The sequence below is a fragment of the Lepidochelys kempii genome, chromosome 11 (assembly GCF_965140285.1).
Source record: "Lepidochelys kempii isolate rLepKem1 chromosome 11, rLepKem1.hap1, whole genome shotgun sequence".
Taxonomy (NCBI): domain Eukaryota; kingdom Metazoa; phylum Chordata; order Testudines; family Cheloniidae; genus Lepidochelys; species Lepidochelys kempii.
The window spans coordinates 37,053,068-37,073,391 of NC_136390.1; the positions used below are offsets into that span (position 1 = coordinate 37,053,068).

Here is a 20,324-nt window from a genome sequence, read left to right on the forward strand (position 1 = left end):
ATATACACAGAGAACATGAAACAATGGGTGTTAGCATACACACTATAATGAGAATGATCAATTAAGGTGAGCTATTACAAGCAGGAGAGGGAGAAAAACAAAAACTCCCCAACCTTTTGTAGTGATAATCAAGATGGGCCATTTCCAGCAGTTGACAAGAACGTGTGAGAACAGTAGGGGGGGGAATAAACATGGGGAAATAGTTTTACTTTGTGTAATGACACATCCACTCCCAGTCTTTATTCAAGCCTAAGTTAATGGCGTCCAGTTTGCAAATTAATTCCAATTCAGCAGTCTCTCGGAGTCTGGTTTTGAAGTTTTTTTGTTGTAATATTGCAACTTTTAGGTCTGTAATCGAGTGACCAGACAGATTGAAGTGTTCTCCGAATAGTTTTTGAATGTTATCATTCTTGACGTCTGATTTGTGTCCATTTATTCTTTTACGTAGAGACTGTCCAGTTTGACCAATGTACGTGGCAGAGGGGCATTGCTGGCACATGATGGCATATATCACATTGGTAGATGTGCAGGTGAACAAGCCTCTGATAGTGTGGCTGATGTGATTAGACCCTATGATGGTGCCCCCTGAATAAATATGTGGACACAGTTGGCAACGGACTTTGTTGCAAGGATAGGTTCCTGGGTTAGTGGTTTTGTTGTGTGGTTGCTGGTGAGTATTTGCTTCAGGATGGAAGGCTGTCTGTAAGCAAGCACTGCCTCTCCCAAGATCTGTGAGAGTGATGGGTCATCCTTCAGGATAGGTTGTAGATCCTTGATGATGCATTGGAGAGGTTTTAGTTGGGGGCTGAAGGTGATGGCTAGTGGCGTTCTGTTATTTTCTTCGTTGGGCCTGTCCTGAAGCAGGTGACTTCTGGGTACTCTTCTGGATCTGTCATTCTGTTTCTCCACTTCAGCAGGTGGGTATTGTAGTTGTAAGAATGCTTGAAGTCACCTACTACAGGACAAGCCCAACAAAGAAAGTAACAGAAACACCCATTGTTTCATGTTCTCTGTGTATATGAAATCTTCCTACTGTGTTTTCCACAGCATGCATCCGATGAAGTGGGCTGTAGCCCACGAAAGCTTATGCTCAAATAAATTTGTTAGTCTCTAAGGGTATGTCTACACTACAGAATAAGGTCGAATTTATAGAAGTCGGTTTTTTAGAAATCAGTTTTATATATTCGAGTGTGTGTCTCCCCACAGAAAATGCTCTAAGTGCATTAAGTGCATTAACTCGGTGGAGTGCTTCCACAGTACCGAGGCTAGAGTCGACTTCCGGAACGTTGCACTGGGGATAGCTATCCCACAGTTCCCGCAGTCTCCGCTGCCCATTGGAATTCTAGGTTGAGATCCCAGTGTCTGATGGGGCTAAAACATTGTCGTGGGTGGTTCTGGGTATATATCGTCAGGCCCCCTTTCCCTCCCTCCCTCCGTGAAAGCAAGGGCAGACAATCGTTTCGTGCCTTTTTTCCTGAGTTACCTGTGCAGACGCCATACCACGGCAAGCATGGAGCCCGCTCAGGTAACAGTTACCGTATGTCTCCTGGGTGCGGGCAGACGCGGTACAGCATTGCTACACAGTAGCAGCAACCCATTGCCTTCTGGCAGCAGATGGTGCAGTACGACTGGTAGCCGTTCTCGTCGTGTCCGAGGTGCTTCTGGCCACGTCGGCTGGGAGCGCCTGGGCAGACATGGGCGCAGGGACTAAATTTGGAGTGACTTGACCAGGTCATTCTCTTTAGTCCTGCAGTCAGTCCTATTGAACCATCTTATGGTGAGCAGGCAGGCGATACGGATTGCTAGCAGTCGTACTGTACCATCTTCTGCCGGGCAGGCAAGAGATGAAGATGGCTAGCAGTTGTACTGTACCATCTTCTGCCGAGCAGCCATGAGATGTGGATGGCATGCAGTCCTTCTGCACCATCTGCTGCCAGCCAAAGATGTAAAAGATAGATGGAGTGGATCAAAACAAGAAATAGACCAGATTTGTTTTGTACTCATTTGTCTCCTCCCCTGTCTAGGGGACTCATTCCTCTAGGTCACACTGCAGTCACTCACAGAGAAGGTGCAGCGAGGTAAATCTAGCCATGTAACAATCAGAGGCCAGGCTAACCTCCTTGTTCCAATAAGAACAATAACTTAGGTGCACCATTTCTTATTGGAACCCTCCGTGAAGTCCTGTCTGAAATACTCCTTGATATAAAGCCACCCCCTTTGTTGACTTTAGCTCCCTGAAACCAACCCTGTAAGCCGTGTCGTCAGTCGCCCCTCCCTCCATCAGAGCAACGGCAGACAATCGTTCCGCGCCTTTTTTCTGTGCGGACGCCATACCAAGGCAAGCATGGAGGCCACTCAGCTCACTTTGGCAATTAGGAGCACATTAAACACCACACGCATTGTCCAGCAGTTATGCAGCACCAGAACCTGGCAAAGCGATACCGGGCGAGGAGGCGACGTCAGCGTGGTCACGTGAGTGATCAGGACATGGACACAGATTTCTCTGAAAGCATGGGCCCTGCCAATGCATGCATCATGGTGCTAATGGGGCAGGTTCATGCTGTGGAACGCTGATTCTGGGCTCGGGAAACAAGCACAGACTGGTGGGACCGCATAGTGTTGCAGGTCTGGGACGATTCCCAGTGGCTGCGAAACTTTCGCATGCATAAGGGCACTTTCATGGAACTTTGTGACTTGCTTTCCCCTGCCCTGAGGTGCATGAATACCAAGATGAGAGCAGCCCTCACAGTTGAGAAGTGAGTGGAGATAGCCCTGTGGAAGCTTGCAATGCCAGACAGCTACCGGTCAGTTGGGAATCAATTTGGAGTGGGCAAATCTACTGTTGGGGCTGCTGTGATGCAAGTAGCCAACGCAAGCAAAGATCTGCTGATATCAAGGGTAGTGACCCTGGGAAATGTGCAGGTCATAGTGGATGGCTTTGCTGCAATGGGATTCCCTAACTGTGGTGGGGCCATAGACGGAACCCATATCCCTCTCTTGGCACCGGAGCACCAAGCCGGCGAGTACATAAACCGAAAGGGGTACTTTTCAATTGTGCTGCAAGCTCTGGTGGATCACAAGGGACGTTTCACCAACATCAACATGGGATGGCCGAGAAAGGTACATGACGCTCACATCTTCAGGAACTCTGGTCTGTTTCAAAAGCTGCAGGAAGGGACTTTATTCCCAGACCAGAAAATACCCGTGGGGAATGTTGAAATGCCTATATGTATCCTTGGGGACCCAGCCTACCCCTTAATGCCATGGCTCATGAAGCCATACACAGGCAGCCTGGACAGTAGTCAGGAGCTGTTCAACTACAGGCTGAGCAAGTGCAGAATGGTGGTAGAATGTGCATTTGGACGTTTAAAGGCGCGCTGGCGCCGTTTACTGACTTGCTTAGACCTCAGTGAAACCAATATTCCCACTGTTATTACTGCTTGCTGTGTGCTCCACAATATCTGTGAGAGTAAGGGGGAGACGTTTATGGTGGGGTGAGAGGTTGAGGCAAATCGCCTGGCTGCTGGTTACGCGCAGCCAGACATCAGGGCGGCTAGAAGAGCACAGGAGGGCGCGGTACGCATCAGAGAAGCTTTGAAAACCAGTTTCATGACTGGCCAGGCTACGGTGTGAAAGTTCTGTTTGTTTCTCCTTGATGAAACCCCCCGCCCCTTGGTTCACTCTACTTCCCTGTAAGCTAACCACCCTCCCCTCCTCCCTTCAATCACCGCTTGCAGAGGCAATAAAGTCATTGTTGCTTCACATTCATGCATTCTTTATTCATTCGTCACATAAATAGGGGGATGACTACCAAGGTAGCCCAGGAGGGGTGGTGGAGGAGGGAAGGAAAATGCCACACAGCACTTTAAAAGTTTACAACTTTAAAATTTATTGAATGCCAGCCTTCTTTTTTTTGGGCAATCCTCTGTGGCGGAGTGGCTGGTTGGCCGGTGGCCCCCCCACCGCTTTCTTGGGCGTCTGGGTGTGGAGGCTATGGAACTTGGGGAGGAAGGCGGTTGGTTACACAGGGGCTGTAGTGGCAGTCTGTGCTCCAGCTGCCTTTGCTGCAGCTCAACCATACACTGGAGCATACTGGTTTGGTCCTCCAGCAGCCTCAGCATTGAATCCTGCCTCCTCTCATCACGCTGCCGCCACATTTGAGCTTCAGCCCTGTCTTCAGCCCGCCACTTACTCTCTTCAGCTCGCCACCTCTCCTCCCAGTCATTTTGTGCTTTCCTGCACTCTGACATTATTTGCCTCCACGCATTCGTCTGTGCTTTGTCAGTGTGGGAGGACAGCATGAGCTCAGAGAACATTTCATCTCGAGTGCGTTTTTTTTTCTTTCTAAGCTTCACTAGCCTCTGGGAAGGAGAAGATCCTGTGATCATTGCAACACATGCAGCTGGTGGAGAAAAAAAAAGGGACAGCAGTATTTAAAAAGACACATTTTATAAAACAGTGGCTACACTCTTTCAGGGTAAACCTTGCTGTTAACATTACATACATAGCACATGTGCCTTCGTTACAAGGTCACATTTTGCCTCCCCCCACCGCGTGGCTACCCCCTCAACCTTCCCCCCTCCCTGTGGCTAACACCAGGGAACATTTCTGTTTAGCCACAGGCAAACAGCCCAGCAGGAGTGGGCTCCTCTGAGTGTCCCCTGAAGAAAAGCACTCTATTTCAACCAGGTGACCATGAATTAGATCTCACTCTCCTGAGGATAACACAGAGAGATAAAGAACGGATGTTGTTTGAATGCCAGCAAACATACACTGCAATGCTTTGTTGTACAATGATTCCCGAGTACATGTTACTGGCCTGGAGTGGTAAAGTGTCCTACCATGAAGGACGCAATAAGGCTGCCCTCCCCAGAAACCTTTTGCAAAGGCTTTGGGAGTACATCCAGGAGAGCCGCGAATGCCAGGGCAAAGTAATCCTTTCACATGCTTGCTTTTAAACCATGTATAGTATTTTAAAAGGTACACTCACCGGAGGTCCTTTCTCCGCCTGCTGGGTCCTGCTTGGGTGGGTTCGGGGGGTACTGGCTCCAGGTCCAGGGTGAGAAACAGTTCCTGGCTGTCGGGAAAACCGGTTTCTCCGCTTGTTTGCTGTGAGCTATCATCTTCTTCATCCCCAAAACCTGCTTCCGTATTGCCTCCATCTCCATTGAAGGAGTCAAACAACACAGCTGGGGTAGTGGTGGCTGAACCCCCTAAAATGGCATGCAGCTCATCATAGAAGCGGCATGTTTGGGGCTCTGACCCAGAGCGGCTGTTCGCCTCTCTGGTTTTCTGGTAGGCTTGCCTCAGCTCCTTCAGTTTCACGCGGCACTGCTTCGGGTCCCTGTTATGGCCTCTGTCCTTCATGCCCTGGGAGATTTTGACAAAGGTTTTGGCATTTCGAAAACTGCAACGGATTTCTGATAGCACGGATTCCTCTCCCCATACAGCGATCAGATCCCGTACCTCCCGTTCGGTCCATGCTGGAGCTCTTTTGCGATTCTGGGACTCCATCATGGTCACCTCTGCTGATGAGCTCTGCATGGTCATCTACAGCTTGCCACGCTGGCCAAACAGGAAATGAGATTCAAAAGTTCGCGGTTCTTTTCCTGTCTACCTGGCCAGTGCATCTGAGTTGAGAGTGCTGTCCAGAGCGGTCACAATGGAGCACTCTGGAATAGCTCCCGGAGGCCAATACCGTCGAATTGTGTCCACAGTACCCCAAATTCGACCCGGCAAGGCCGATTTAAGTGCTAATCCACTTGTCAGGGGTGGAGTAAGGAAATCGATTTTAAGAGCCCTTTAAGTCGAAATAAAGGGCTTCATCGTGTGGACAGGTGCAGGTTTACATCGATTTAATGCTGCTAAATTCGACCTGAAGTCCTAGTGAAGACCAGGGCTAAGGTGCCACAAGTACTCCTGTTCATTTTGCAGATAGAGACTAACACGGCTGCTACTCTGAAACCTGTCATTATTAACGTTTCTGTCACTGCATACTAGCTTGAGTCCCCAGGACACTGCTTTCTTAGCTCCACTATCCATTCAGGAAACACTGCTGGAGGAACTGAGGCAGGTTCATAGAGGGAGCTCTTAAAGCAGAGACTTTTGGACGCAGAGAATGGGCTCACCTTGCCCTCCCTCCCACCATGCTCCCTCTCCCCCCCCCACACACTTCACACAGCACTGGTCTCACTAACACAGCCTACTAAACCAACAAGTCTATTTCAAATTAAGGGTCAGATTCACCAATACACTTCAAATGCAAAGCAACTGTAAACCAATTTAACTGGTTGGTGGATTCTGGTTTCTTTGCACTGCTCTGGTGTACTGGTGGATGCCCTTAAAAAGTTTTAAAAAATGATTTAGGTTTGATATTACATATACTTAATTCATTGGACATATAAGATGGTATAATACCTTTAAAGTTTCTTGTTTAGTATGTTCATCTATGACATTTTAGATTACTTTTTAAGAAGCACATTCCTGGACAAAAAACCACTTTAAAGTGGAATAAACGCTGAGAGTAAATATCAGTCATTTAAAGGCAAAAAACATTACAGTGATGTTGTAATTACCCCAAAATCAAGTAGTATAAACTCAGGAAATCGAGAATTAAGATTACTGTAAAAAGAAATCCAAACACAGTAAGATAGGAAATGTACACTTAGGGCACCCAAACAACCGCAACTGCTCATTTTGAATCTCCATTAACACTTAAAAGTTTAGAAATTTCTTCAATGATAGGCCCATTCTTAGGTGTATCTCACATGTACTATCACAACAAATCTGACATTGGTTAAAAAAAGTGGAAGCTTTATTGTTTTCCTAGTTTCCACTAAATTATATACTATGTTTCACTAATTTATGTATGCAATGTTACATTTTTAGGTAAAAGAACAATAATGTATGGATACAGATACCTGAGCTTCTTCTTGTTGCTTTTTCAGCTGTTCAAGCATTTGCTGAAATTCTGTCTCCTTCTGCTTTGCTTCTTCTAGGGTTGCTTGATTCTGTTCTTCATAGGCCATGGCAACAACAGCCAGGATCAAGTTAATCAGATAGAAAGAACCCAGGAAAATCACCAGAACAAAAAATATCATGTATGTTTTGCCAGCAGCACGTAGAGTCTGGGGGGGGAGGGGGGCAATGATACAAACTGATTAATTTGAGAATTAGGAAAATGATTATGTATCTATATCAAAGACAGTTGTTCATATTGAATATGAGAATATTTATTTTATAAATCAAAATGAAAATAAATGAAAAATGTGAGTGTGTGTATGAGAGAAAGGTGGTGTGATTTAGGAATCCTGTTTTAATTATGGGGAGGGGGGATATGAGATTTTAATAATCATCTCAGAGAGAAGATTCCAAGTAAATAATTAAAAAGACATTTGTGCGTGGGATTTTTAGGCACTGAAAAAGTATTAGTTGTATCTTCCCCTTCGACTGGCCAGAATACCTAAAAGTAGCACCATCAGTAATATCAACTAAACAATAGATCCTAGCTTATTGTAAGAAGAATCACCATCATAAAAAGCCATGAATTTGTGGCTATCAAAAATAGGACTCAAGGTATTTAAGAGTGGACTACCACCTTTTGAAATTATAACAACTATTCACTGCTTAAGCACAGCATTGCAGTTCTGAAGGTAACAAATAACAATGTTGTGTCAAATGAAACCTGATACAGTCATGAAAATGGGCTCTGAAAAGCTTCTGTGTAGCTTTATAGAAAGCATGACAAATCCTGTAGCATATGTTTCACAATTCTGTATGATCCTGCCAGTTTGGGATAAAGGTACCCCCTTTGAAAATCCTATTAGTCTACAATGTTCCCCAATATCATTTTATGATTGGGCTTCTTAATTTTTAATACACCATTATGTAATAAGAAATGTAAAGACCATTCTTTCTGTCATAATTCATTTTAGACCATTAACATATCAAAACATAGTTTTCACTACATTCTCACCAGTTGATAAAGGTTTTCCCAGTAATCCTGAGTCATCAGTCGAAACAGTGACAAGAACGCCCAGCTGAACGTGTCAAAACTCGTGTAGCCATAATTTGGGTTTCTACCAGCTTTTATACATGTATATCCTTCTGGACATTGACTTAAAAAAAGAATTAAATTAAATTAGTTTGGATTTTTTAACAATGGTAAAGAGTAAAAATTGTCTTTCAACTGAATAACTTTCACTAATTAATAGGAGACTCATTGTGGATTGCTGAATTTTACAAGTTAACAAGAAATAAATGGGAAAGAGATTAAAGATATTGCATGACAAACTGTACCATACACCCCCCTCACACACACACACTCTCTCCCTCTCGTTGATCTGTCCAGGGTCTGCTGCTTATCTGCTCAGCCTCTGGCTGCCACAAACTTTTCATCTGCAGCACTACTCAGTGTCACCTGCCCCCAACTGCAACCACAGGAGCATCACCCAGCTGATGCATACTTCTCCCAGAAGCTCTGTGTTATCTCTACAAGGACACTAAATATACAGCTTTATTGGGAGTAGCTTTCCCCTTTAACCCAGGAGTTCCATAAAAGATGCTACTGCTTCCCCAAAGAGGACTACAAGGGGCCCAGAGTATGAGAGTATATCTCATAAATGTAATGAAACTACAGTACTTAGATCCCACTATAGATATATACTGCTGAAGTTTGTCTGGAAGAGGAGCTGGACCATCAGATTTCTTGGCAAATTGTTGATCAGTCAAGCTGGAATTAGTGAATTTCAGAATTGGGAAAAAATTGGTCTTACCTGTGGATTTTCTTTCTAGAATCCTGCATGTCAGTTTTCACAGTTGGTGGTTCCCCATCTCACAGCCACTGGAGGCAGCCCAAATGTCTGCTATTACCCTGAAGGAAGAACTCTCTAGATTGTTAGCTTACAAACCTGAAAGATACTATGTAAAATTTTAAATGTGCCATTCAATTCAAATATTTTGCTGCAGAGCCTTCGCACAAAATTTAAAGATTTTTTCAAGAAATACAGTCTTCCTTTCAAATTGTTTAACAAGGCAGCAATAACCAGAAAAAATTTGGACATGTGAGGGTCAGACAAGAAGACATGGAGGATCCTAGAAAGAAAATTCATAGATAACACAGAATTTTTACTTCTCTGTCCCCTCCATATCAGTCTTCCTCTTGGAATATGGGAAACAGTAAATTATCCCTAAGGAGGAAGTAGGATTTAATTTAACCATATAGAAAATTGAAAACTGACTTAAAGATTACTGGAGTACCATGTTCTGCAACATCTTTCTACCAAACACTGCATCTGAAGTGAATCTACAGCATAGGGGTATTAAACATATGGCCTGTGGTCCAAATCCAGCTCAAATGATGTAGTTACATGGCCACCATGACGATCAGAATGTGCAGAAACTCAGGTTTAATTTAAACTATAAATAAGTTTCTACTTGTCACGGCTACAGAAATAATCTTCCAACAGAAACAGAGTGTAAACTGATGTAATGAAGTATGCCTGAATCTGCAGAGAGCCAGAAACAATGAGACTGAGGGGATTAACTCCACTGTCCCGTATTAATCGGATTGAACCATCAGCTGTATAGCCCAATGACATAACTCTTAACATAACTCTTCCATTTTTGATTTTCCAACTGGATTTGGATGAAAATAGGTTAATCACAACCTGACTTGTGATGCTCTGAAAGGTAGGCTGGTCCAGATGACATTCCCTTAGGTCTAATGCATTATCCTGAGCAAGTAGACTCTGCCTTTACTTTTCCTTTTATACACAGAAGCTTGATGAATAGAATGAGAGCTTCTGCCCAGACCATAACCAGATCTACCTTTCCCGAGTTTTTCTGCCTTCCTTGCAGTTTATACACACCATGTTTATAAAAAATCCTCCACTGGAGGAGGAAGAGTGCTCCATGGGGAAATCCTGGCTCTACTGAAGTCAATATGGAGTTTTGCTATTGACTTCAATGGAGTCAGGATTTCAATTCATGTCTCCTCCTTCTATCACATCCCTTGAGTCACATAGGAGCCCTGAATTATCTCCCTTACATGGACTCTGGAATCCTTGCTAACAACCAGCTTCTCTGGACCGAAAAACAGAGAGCTGCTGCTGAATAATACAGATGAATTTGCAAAGAAAGGTTAGTACAGCTATGGCTCAAGATCTTTTATTTACTGATTTACTGTAGTGTCAGGCTGGAAGTGACCAGAACAATCCAAAGATGCTGAAGTTTTGTAAGGGCTCTGACTGGTTCTTCCCTATTCGCTCAAATAACTGTTCCCAAAGGCATGTAGTGATGGCTGCTAGGCTCTATGTTGCACTGAGCCGTGAAGGAGACCTGATAAGAAATATACACTTTTATTTGAATGGAGGGATGACATGATCTCTATGAATACTTATAAAAGTCTGATAAACTAGTGCTGTGCACTGAAAAATGCTTCCTGTTGTAAAAGAAGCTAAGTTATCCCTGATGACTTCTTAATTATGGGAGTAATGCTGTAGTAATGGATGTCAGAATTTCCATCTGGAATATTAATTCCTTTGTGGATTTACTGAGAGACCAGAAACCTAGAAAAACAATAATTTCTCTTTGTATTACAAAAAAATCTTGTGGACTTTCCAAAGTATCTGTCTCTCTAGGGTATTGCTCTAATGTGTTAGGGAAAAACTATTGCATCTTTCATCTTCTGATGTTACAAAGTATTTTTGTTGTTGATAGTGTTGGTTTATTTTAACTTTGGGGAAAGGATAAACTTGTCCCTGGGACAGTGAATCAGTTCTACAGAATGTCCTCCTCTGATAATCTCAAGTACCCATTTTTTTGAATTGGTTGATTTCCATTGAGGGCTTTATAAATTACTTTGAGAAACAAAACTGGAATTTACCACCCACTTCCATGCTGTTAATTCTGGCCTGGTCTAATCAGTGGAAACTTCCTTATAGCCCACTGAACCATAAATTCATAGCAATGTAGGACAGGAAGGGACCTCGAGAAGACACCTAATCCAGTCCCCTGCACTGAGGCAGGACCAAGTGTTATCTAGAATTCTAGACCATCCCTGACAGGTGTTTGTCCAACTTGTTCTTAAAAATCTCCAGTGATGGATATTCCATAACCTAGGTAAGTTGTTCCAGTGCTTAATCATCCTTACAGTTAGGAAGCTTCTCCTAATGTCTAACCTAAATTTCTCTTGGTGCAATTTAAGTCCATTACTTCTTGTCCTGTCCTCAGTGGATAAGCAGAATAACTGATTGCTCTCCCCTTTATAACAACCTTTTATGTACTTGAAGACTGCTAGCCATTTCAGTGCAGATCTCACCAATGCGCTAGCTGAGTTTCCTTGGAGACTGCTCAAATGCCTCAGCATAGGCCTTGCCAGCAGGGATCATCATCTTTGTTCTGGCAGCTGCTATTGTATGTAAGGATGAGCAATGGGGAAACATTTCTTACCGTTTTGGTTCCCTGTGTTGTCTGTCTGCCATTTCTGAGGGGGAGCAGAGGGGCTGTCCTTCAAACCTTCCTCAGAATGCCAAAAGAAAATATTTTTTTGTTTTGACAGTTTTGAGGAGAAAAACCTTGAAGCCAGTGAATAGACTGGGAGACATTTAGTTACAAATCTTTAAAAAATCCTGTGAAAGCTCTGCTACAAAAGGAGGCCCAGAGGCTGCCATGTGTGCAGTTTGGAAGCTGAGAATTCTACAGAGCTCTCCGTAAGCCCAGGCTCAGAACAAAGATCTGATCTCCCTCTAGCTGCTGTGGAGATGGGAAATGCCAACTGCGAAGACTGTCTAACAAGGAAGAGATGGAGACAAATATTTTAAGTCATTCATAGTACAACTGCTGTCAGCTGAAACTGAATTTTCAAGTCCAATACAGGTCTCTGGAAAGCAAACTGATATTAAAAATATTTTGTAAATTTTTTACCTACTTAGTTCAGATGTTTTCTAATATGAAAGAATATAGGTTGATTGACAGTGCAGTTAGCCAGCTAAATGAATGATTTCGGCTGTGTTGCCAAAAGGTTACATCTTTTTTATACAAAGCCACAGTATAACATACAACATTTCTTACCCTGCATCGGAGCTATTACCACAAAGCAGGGCATCTTTTTGTCCGTCTAAACTATAAAAATGATCTATTAAGAAAAAAGAATTTTAAAACGTTATAATATTGAACGAAAGGAATGCTGCATTTAGTTACAGTGCTGTACGATAAACATCAGTAGCTGTAAAACCCATTTTGCTAAGAAGAAAACTGACTCACGAAATTTAGTTATTTAAACATAAGAGATTAGGCTTACTGTCAAGATAAGAATTTAAACTAGTGCACTTCAAGAAAATAAGACAAACGTTCCTACAACTGTAAATATAGCTTATTGTTAATATTCTAGTTAATATTAATTTCTCATTCATTTAAAACTACCAAAAGCATGCATGATAGAATGGTGCACAAATATACTCACATATAAAACATACTTGTGTGTTGACTGATTCTAGTACACTATGTTTCATAAAATCTTCATACAACTTGTATAGTCAGTCTTTGCTCAGAAGTTAGACAACACAAAGGCCTTTTCCTTAAAGGAAAGGTCTCTGCAAATGAATACTATAGTCACTAGCAGTGCAAGAGAGCTATTTTAAAGGAGCTTATTGATAGACAAGTCCAAAGGGAGCTTATATCAACGTACAGTTATAATTCAAGTTACCACACATTGTAAAAAATATAAAAGTTTTATTTAGAAAGAATTCTGAGCTTAATGACAGATTTTCAGAGAATCTGATCTTTATTTCTAGGCATACTGGTATATCTGTTCCTACTGCTTAAACATATTTGAAATCACAATCCTTCTTGGGCTTGTCTTCACTACTGGGGAGATCAGTGCTGCTATAATCAATGCAGTGGGTGTCGATTTAGCAGGTCTAGTGAAGACCCGCTAAATCAATGGCAGAGCATTTTCTGGTCAACTCTAGTACTCCAGCTCCCTGAGAAGAGTAAGGTAAGTCAACAGGAGACTTCAACCGTAAACATTTTAACAACTTAAAGCAGTAATTCTTACCTTTCTTCTCAATGTACGCCTTCCAGTCAAACCATGTGTCATTAATGAAGAATGGAGCAAATCGAGTTTCAGAAGAAGATACATTTAAGGGCCACAGCAAACATTTATTCCTCAAATTGCCCATGAACAACTGCAGCCCTATTAGTGCAAATACACTCAGACAAAACACAGTCAGGATCATTACATCTGAGAGCTTCTTCACAGACTGAATGAGCGCTCCCACAATAGTCTTGAGGCCTGCAAACAGAAAGGGATTTTTACTGTGATCTTAAAAATTTATTTTAGACATAAATTAATATGAGTTGTTCTAGCTATTAAAGATTTCATGCATAGTTCTACATAAATGGTTGCAATGTTTTTAAAATTAAAATTTTACACAATAAGTCTCATAATTGGTGAAAAAAAATGATTAGCTAAACACTGGTTAATTTGAAAGTATGAATGGAAAGTAGTGGCACATATTCCAAAGCACTTATTTTCACAGAAAAACAAGTGACTATTAGTTGTACTTTAAATGAATTCCATGTAAAGAAAAATATTTCTAATTTAAATTTTTTTGCTGATGCCTCTTGCTCCAAACATTTGCTTTTTCAATGACACAATACATTCAGTGTTTTTTCAATGACACAATACATTGGTATAGCAAAAGTAAAGATATTGTTATGTTGTAAATTTTAGCTATTGTATTATCGTGCACCCTATCAAACTGGAGATGGTTTGGTAAAGAAAGGCATTTTAAGATAATAAATACCTCATGCAGTGCCCGTGCTATTCTTTATTATCTTATTCCTTTCTCTTTATTAGTGATTCTACTTTAAAAAAAAACTGATTGAAATTTTCAATCACACGTATCCCTACAATAAATGCTAAATTTCATAGTAGTAAGAAAAAGTAAAAAATAATTAATTTGGATTCTAATGGAGGATATAAATTTGACATCCTAAGATTAAAATTACACAGGCTGCATACTGCAATTTTCTCATGAATGAATTTATTAAACTTAAAGGCTGATTGTTAAAAGAAAATGTTAGAAAGGTAAGGAATCTTTAAGTCAAATTTAAAATCTGGACTCCTCTTTTGTGTGTGTATAAAAGTCTAAAGGCCAGGAAGCAAGAATACTTATGTTAAAAAACATGAGAATTCACAAGGAGAGTCACTCAGTAACAGTAATTTTTAAAAGAACTGTCTTTACTGCTAATGGATCAAGTATAATAGAAAAGCCCATAAAACCCTTAAAGTCAGCCTCAGTGTTTAACCTAGCTCTCACCTGGAATGACTGATATTGTTTTCAATGCTCGGAGAACTCTGAATGTTCTCAATGCTGAGACATTGCCCAGGTCCACAAACTCTGTCAGATATCTGTAATAGGGGAGTTCACACACAAACACAATGACAGTATACACAAAATTAAACAGCTGGAGATACCTGGGGCCTAACACCTGACCTACTACCTTATAGTTAGAATAATAAAATCGTGGCACTGGGAGGGGCCTTGAGAGGTCATTTAGTCCAGTTCCCCTGCACTCATGGCAGGACTAAGTATTATCTGTTCTAGACCATCCCCGACACGGGTTTATCTAACCTCCTCTTAAAAATCTCCAATGACAGAGATTCCACAACTTCCCTAGGCAATTTATTAACTCCCCAGGTACTTCTTACCTGGGATTACAGAAATAGTTTTCAAAGCTCAATACTCTGAAAGTGCAAAGAGCTGAAACATTGTTTAGGTTTACAAATTCTGTTACATGCCTGTAGGATTAAAGTTATTCAGAACGCAGGCAGTGAGTAACCCACACACCTCCAATGTGTGGTGTTCTGTCCCATCTAGTGGCACCAAGACCACTTAGAGAGATAAAATGAGTCGGCTCTACAGCCTTAGCTAACAGCCAGTTGGCTTTTAGCTCATGCAGTAGAGGCTCATGTACTAAGCTACAGAGGTCCTAGGTTTGATCCTGCCCACTGACGACCAGGGTCTGTTGGCATTACAAGTGCTTATGCTACTTACCTGGATCTTTTATCTAGCCCTTTTTGGTGATCTTAAAGCCAATGAATTACATTAATATGTAATTCTCTCCTTTCACTGGAGTTTGCCCTATATTAATAAGCTATAGGGACTACCAGTTAAATGTAAATTTCAAATGAAGTGGACAACCCTGATTTTATTTTTGAAAACCTAATTAATGTAGACTAGGTTGGCTACATTATGCAGTGAAGATAGAAGGATGACTTCTGTTTTATACTAGTGGGTGAATATCATTTCTGCTGTACGTTATGTAAGTGTGTAAAAGATGTAACAAGATTTGGCTACAAATCACTCTAAATACAGCAAAAACAGGGGTTTTTTTTGAAGTAACTGACATTCCACAGTCAGTTTTTTAAAATTTTTACTTTACTTACGCAAATGCAATAACAGTAAAATCAAGCCAGTTCCAGGGGTCTCGAAGAAAAGTAAAACCATCTATACAGAAGCCTCTTGCAAGAATTTTTATAAGGGATTCAAATGTATAAATTCCAGTAAAAGTGTACCTGAGAAAAAAATATCCAAGGAAGAGTTAATGGCCCTAATCAACCAATAGTGTGTCAGTATAATCACAAGGAGAGTCATACAAAAATATTAATTTTTAAATATACTACCTTTGCTGCTACTGGATCAAGTTTAGTAGACAGTTCATTAAACCTCCACTACAAGATTCCAGTGCCTTCTAACTAACATCATTTTTGTGTCTCTCTCCTTTATTTTTTTTTAAGTGAATTTAGAGCTCAAAGAATGTCTGGGCACAGAAAATCTGTTTACCTAAAGAAAAGTTACACCATGGACATCTGCAGTTTAAGTCTGCATACATCACACTCTCAGTGAGATACAATCCTTGCTCCAATTATTTGGTGGCTGGCCAGGAGACATCCTGACTAAACTCCTGCATCTGCATTGCATGAGTTGGCAGGGACTTGGTGCAATATAGAGGCAGTACATTCAGCACTTTATGAAGGAGGAGCAGTTATACTGCTCTTCAGTTACCTCTGTAGCCAAGAAAGAAACAGCAGTGATGGATTGCAAAGACGGTTCCAGCCAAAGAAAGTTGTTCACACAATGCAGAAGGACAAAAAAAATTATCATAGCTATATTATATATAAACGTGCATGATATCAAGTTTTCTCAACAAGAGTTGAGGGCATGACTCACAAATGGCAAATCCTCAAGTTAGAGTTATGCAGGTTGTCTCAAACAAGTGAAGATAAAAATCTTTATACCTCCCTACACAAATGTTTCTTGTGTATGACTAAGTATGTTACAGAAAAAATATTTTAGAAACGGTAAAGAAAGTTTAAATTATTTTTGATGGTGCTATTTTTCATCTATATCTGTCTGTAAATAAAACATCCTTGGTTAGCATAAGTCCAAATGGACAGGGCTCAGAAGGTGAGAAAAAACAATATAAAGTAAAAGATTTTGTTATACAGCATGTTGGGGAATGCGGGGGGCGGGGTTGCTGGTAAGTCAAAAATTCCAGTTAACTAAGAGGGATGGGGGTCATGGCTGGGGCGCAGACTCTGGGAGGGAGTTTGAGTGCAGGAGGGGACTTGGGGCAGGGTTGCAGTAGGGGTTTCAGGGTGCTGGATCTGGCCAGTACTCACCTCGGGCAGCTCCCCGCAAGTGGCGACATGTCCGGAGAGGCATGGGCCAGGTGGCTCTGCACACTGCCCCCCAAGCGCCGCCCCTACAGCTCCCATTGGCCGAGGTCAATGCTCCTAGGCAGAGGCATGGCCATGCAGCTCTGAGCGCTGCCTCCGCCTGCAGGTGCCGCCCCCACAGTTCTCATTGGCCATGGTCCCTGGCCAATGGGAGCTGTGGAGCCAGCGCTCGCGGGGCAGTAGAGTCCCCATGGCTGTCCCTTCACCTAGGACCATTGACCTCAGCCAATGGGAGATGTGGGGGAGGCACCTGTGGGTGGAAGCAGTGCACAGAGCTGCCTGTCCCTGCCTCTCCAGGCAGGGAGCTGCCTGAGGTGAGCGCCACCCAGATGTGACACCCCCAAAACCCTTCCCATGACCCAACCCCCTGCCCCGAGCACCCTCCCATATCCAAATTCCCTCCCAGAGCCCACACCCTGCATCCCCTCCTGAAAGGCTGGTTTATAGAGCTTTCCAGTTTGTAAAGTGACAGATAACACGTTTTCTTGTACATTTTAAAAATGTCTAAAAATGACCTCAAGTTGCTTTTGTTAAAAAAATAAGAAGCAACAGAAACAACCTCAAGTCAATTTTCTTCCATCCAGGATTAAGAACGGGTGTTAGGTCTTAGAGATGGGCCTTTGAGCATGCCCTGAAATTGAAGAAACCTGGGCTATTTCTGTCAGGGCTGAGGTGGAAGTACATTCCAGAACTGATGGTTCCCCAAGGCTCTCCATTAGCAGCTCCCTCTTTTATATTGAGAGGCTTCACTTCCCTTCTTGTCCACAGAGAGAGAGTGTTTTTGAAAACAGGCAAATCCAAAGATGCTTAAGGCTTTATTTATAAAAAGTAACACCTGAAATTCCATCCTGAATCAAACAGGCAGCCAATGCAGATCAGGAAGCTCCAACGTCATGTGCTCCTTTGAGAAACATGATTCAATAAGCAGACTCCTGCATTCTGCACTTGTTTCACTTTCTGAATTGACTTGAGGTGTAGAGCACTGCAGAGCACACTGAAGTAATTCAGCATTGAGGAACAGGGCCTGGATTATACTAGCAAGGGTCACATCTAATAAAAGCTATCACAATCTCCTGTCTGGATGAAGCTGAAGAAAGGCCTCCTCAGAGACTTTTGATATATGATTGTCTAATGGCAGTTGGCCATTAATAATATCCTCAGATTGTTTATGTTAATGATGAACACACACTCAAGAAAAGCCTGGAAAATATGGTCATCACCATAATTTCTGGAAGCTTCCCTCAACCTAACAGCTTCATCTCTGTCTTACATGGAGTAAGCTTCAGTTAGCTAGCTCTCATCCAAGGGTCAATCTCACACATACACTGGATAAGATATTTGACAACACTAATTGGTTGGATTAGATAGAGATCTAGAAATTGATCCAAAGCCTGCTGAAGTCAATAAGATCATGAGTAAATGCCCAACTCCAACCTCTAGAAATGATCAGGCAAGGAAGGAATGGAGCCACCCAAAAACAGACCCATCCACTCCCATTACAGTCTGAAAGCAAGGCAATAACACCTCATAATCAAAGACATCAAAAGCAATTGACAGATCTAACAAAGTCATATGAACACTTGGGACCAGATTCTTGTCTAGGATCCATTCAGGGTTGGAGTGGAAGAGTGAAGGAGAAAATTATAGCCCCTTTATGCTTTGGGCTGATCTGCACTGACACTAGAGACTGTGTTCTAGGTGAGAATTGATGAAGTGCACCACACTTGGACTTGTTCCTATACTGTGGACTACAGTGGGGCTAGCAGAGGTTTTTAGAAAATGGTCCTGGGAGGAGTTGCCCTTTCATGAAAGTGTCTTGGAGGAATATTTTATTTTCCCTTTGTGGAAGACTTCTAAGGGGTCAGGAATTAGATACATTGGCAAGACCCATCAGGGAAAAATTGTAAGGCATGTATTTGCCCTTTGCTTGAATTCAAGTCAGTGACCCATTTTTAATTTTTATATTTAAAGAAAAGTAGGTGGTTCATGATGGCCAAGAAAAGCATCTTAGGGAGACTAATTGTATTATTTTTCTTCTGAATAGCTATCTTCCTTCTAAGTAAAAGAGGAACATATCTCAGTAGATAAGTGGTTTATACCAACAGTGAAGAGAACTTTGTATTGCTAAAATTATGGCAATGTCACAGCCTTACTTCCACCAGAGTCTGCCATGCATAACATGTGGTGATTCGAGCTAAAGAGAGCTGGGTGGCAAAGCAAAGGTCTAACTTTAGAAATAATAAATAAATAAATAAATAAATAAAAGGTTCAGCTCTTGATATGTTATGTTACATTTTCAAATATTGCACAAACATTAATTAGTTAATTCTCAACATCTCTGTGAAGCAAATATATACTTTATAACATCATTTTTACTTACTCTACATTCTTTGCCCAATCTGGAGGTTTACTCAATGTCATAAATACACAGTTAGTCAGAATAGTGCACATAATAAGTATGCTGAATAATGTAGATTTTTGTTAAGGAACATATGATGACAACTTAAATGCAAGAAACTATATCACATGAAATGTAAGCAGTTTCCCAGGATATGGACTGTTAATAAATGTATATGATACAAATTAAGGAATTTCATAAAAGTAACTGTCAATTAAAGTTATAAGAAAAATATTAAAACAGTGGCTGTTTATGCTAATTCTGTATTCTAGGAGTATACATTATCTTTTTCTTCCACTGAATTTAATTGGTGGTTCAACCAATGTGATTAATTTAATTCAGATTTACTCTAAGAGGAGAAATTAAGAACAAAAACATATTTCAATTTTAAAACAACCCAATGTTACTAAATATTAAAAACATACCCATTCTAAACAAACTACATGAAAAGGATATGAATGAACCAAAATCTTGATAGCTGCTTTTCTAAGAGGATGGAAAGGAGATAAAATGTACAAGGCAGGTGTGGCACTGAATCGGAAGATTGCCTTCCCTCTATTCAATACTATAAAAGTCTGGAAAAAGGAAAATATACATTTAGAAAGTCTGAACAAACGTTTTCAATCACAATTAAGTAATTTTCACTGTTAGATATGTTTATGTTGCCTGATATACAGCATTGCTATAAACACCCAGTTTGAGTCTGCTGCTGTTATTCATGTTAGTGGTCCCATTTATTTTTCATGGTTTAATGGAACTACTTGCACAAACAAGCATCAGGTCAAAAATTTCAGCAGGAATAGTAATAATAATAATAATAATTAATAATAAAGATATTCACGGTCTCACTCACTCTTTTAAAAGAAATCTTTATTTCTACATTTACCTGATATGTGATAGAATAATACAAACTGGAGGCAAAGTATTAGACAGACAGACTCTCTCTCTCTGAGAAATATAATTTAAGAAGATTACACTGTAACCAAACAGTGGCATGACTTTAATCTCTCTTTAAAGGTGAAAAATGAACCCAATGATATTATTGACACGCATGGTCCAACTGAATGTCCAAAGAGGAACTTTAGCTCTCAAATAATACCTGTTTTGAGCACCTGAATGGCCATTTGTGCAAGTCAAGTACTTTCTGATATTAGGTTCATCTTACTTAATCATTGCAGC

The 20,324-nt window shown here is 41.3% G+C and overlaps 2 protein-coding genes across 2 annotated transcripts in view; one reads left to right on the forward strand and one right to left on the reverse strand.

Annotated features, from left to right (window-relative positions):
* Positions 1 to 7,222, forward strand: part of LOC140895607 (uncharacterized) — a 169,591-nt gene extending 162,369 nt beyond the window's left edge. The window contains exon 6 of the transcript XR_012154286.2: positions 6,999 to 7,222. The gene's annotated coding sequence lies outside the window, so the exon portion shown is untranslated. The remainder of the gene's footprint in view (positions 1 to 6,998) is intronic.
* The window catches only part of LOC140895608 (sodium channel protein type 2 subunit alpha), a 204,535-nt gene that overhangs the window by 105,960 nt on the left and 78,251 nt on the right, over positions 1 to 20,324 (reverse strand). The window contains exons 3-10 of the mRNA XM_073305731.2: positions 19,602 to 19,720; positions 19,128 to 19,217; positions 15,455 to 15,583; positions 14,325 to 14,416; positions 13,058 to 13,294; positions 12,073 to 12,136; positions 7,976 to 8,117; positions 6,921 to 7,127 (exon numbers count right to left, since the gene is read on the reverse strand). Of these exons, the coding sequence (XP_073161832.2) occupies positions 6,921 to 7,127; positions 7,976 to 8,117; positions 12,073 to 12,136; positions 13,058 to 13,294; positions 14,325 to 14,416; positions 15,455 to 15,583; positions 19,128 to 19,217; positions 19,602 to 19,720 (1,080 nt within the window). The remainder of the gene's footprint in view (positions 1 to 6,920; positions 7,128 to 7,975; positions 8,118 to 12,072; positions 12,137 to 13,057; positions 13,295 to 14,324; positions 14,417 to 15,454; positions 15,584 to 19,127; positions 19,218 to 19,601; positions 19,721 to 20,324) is intronic.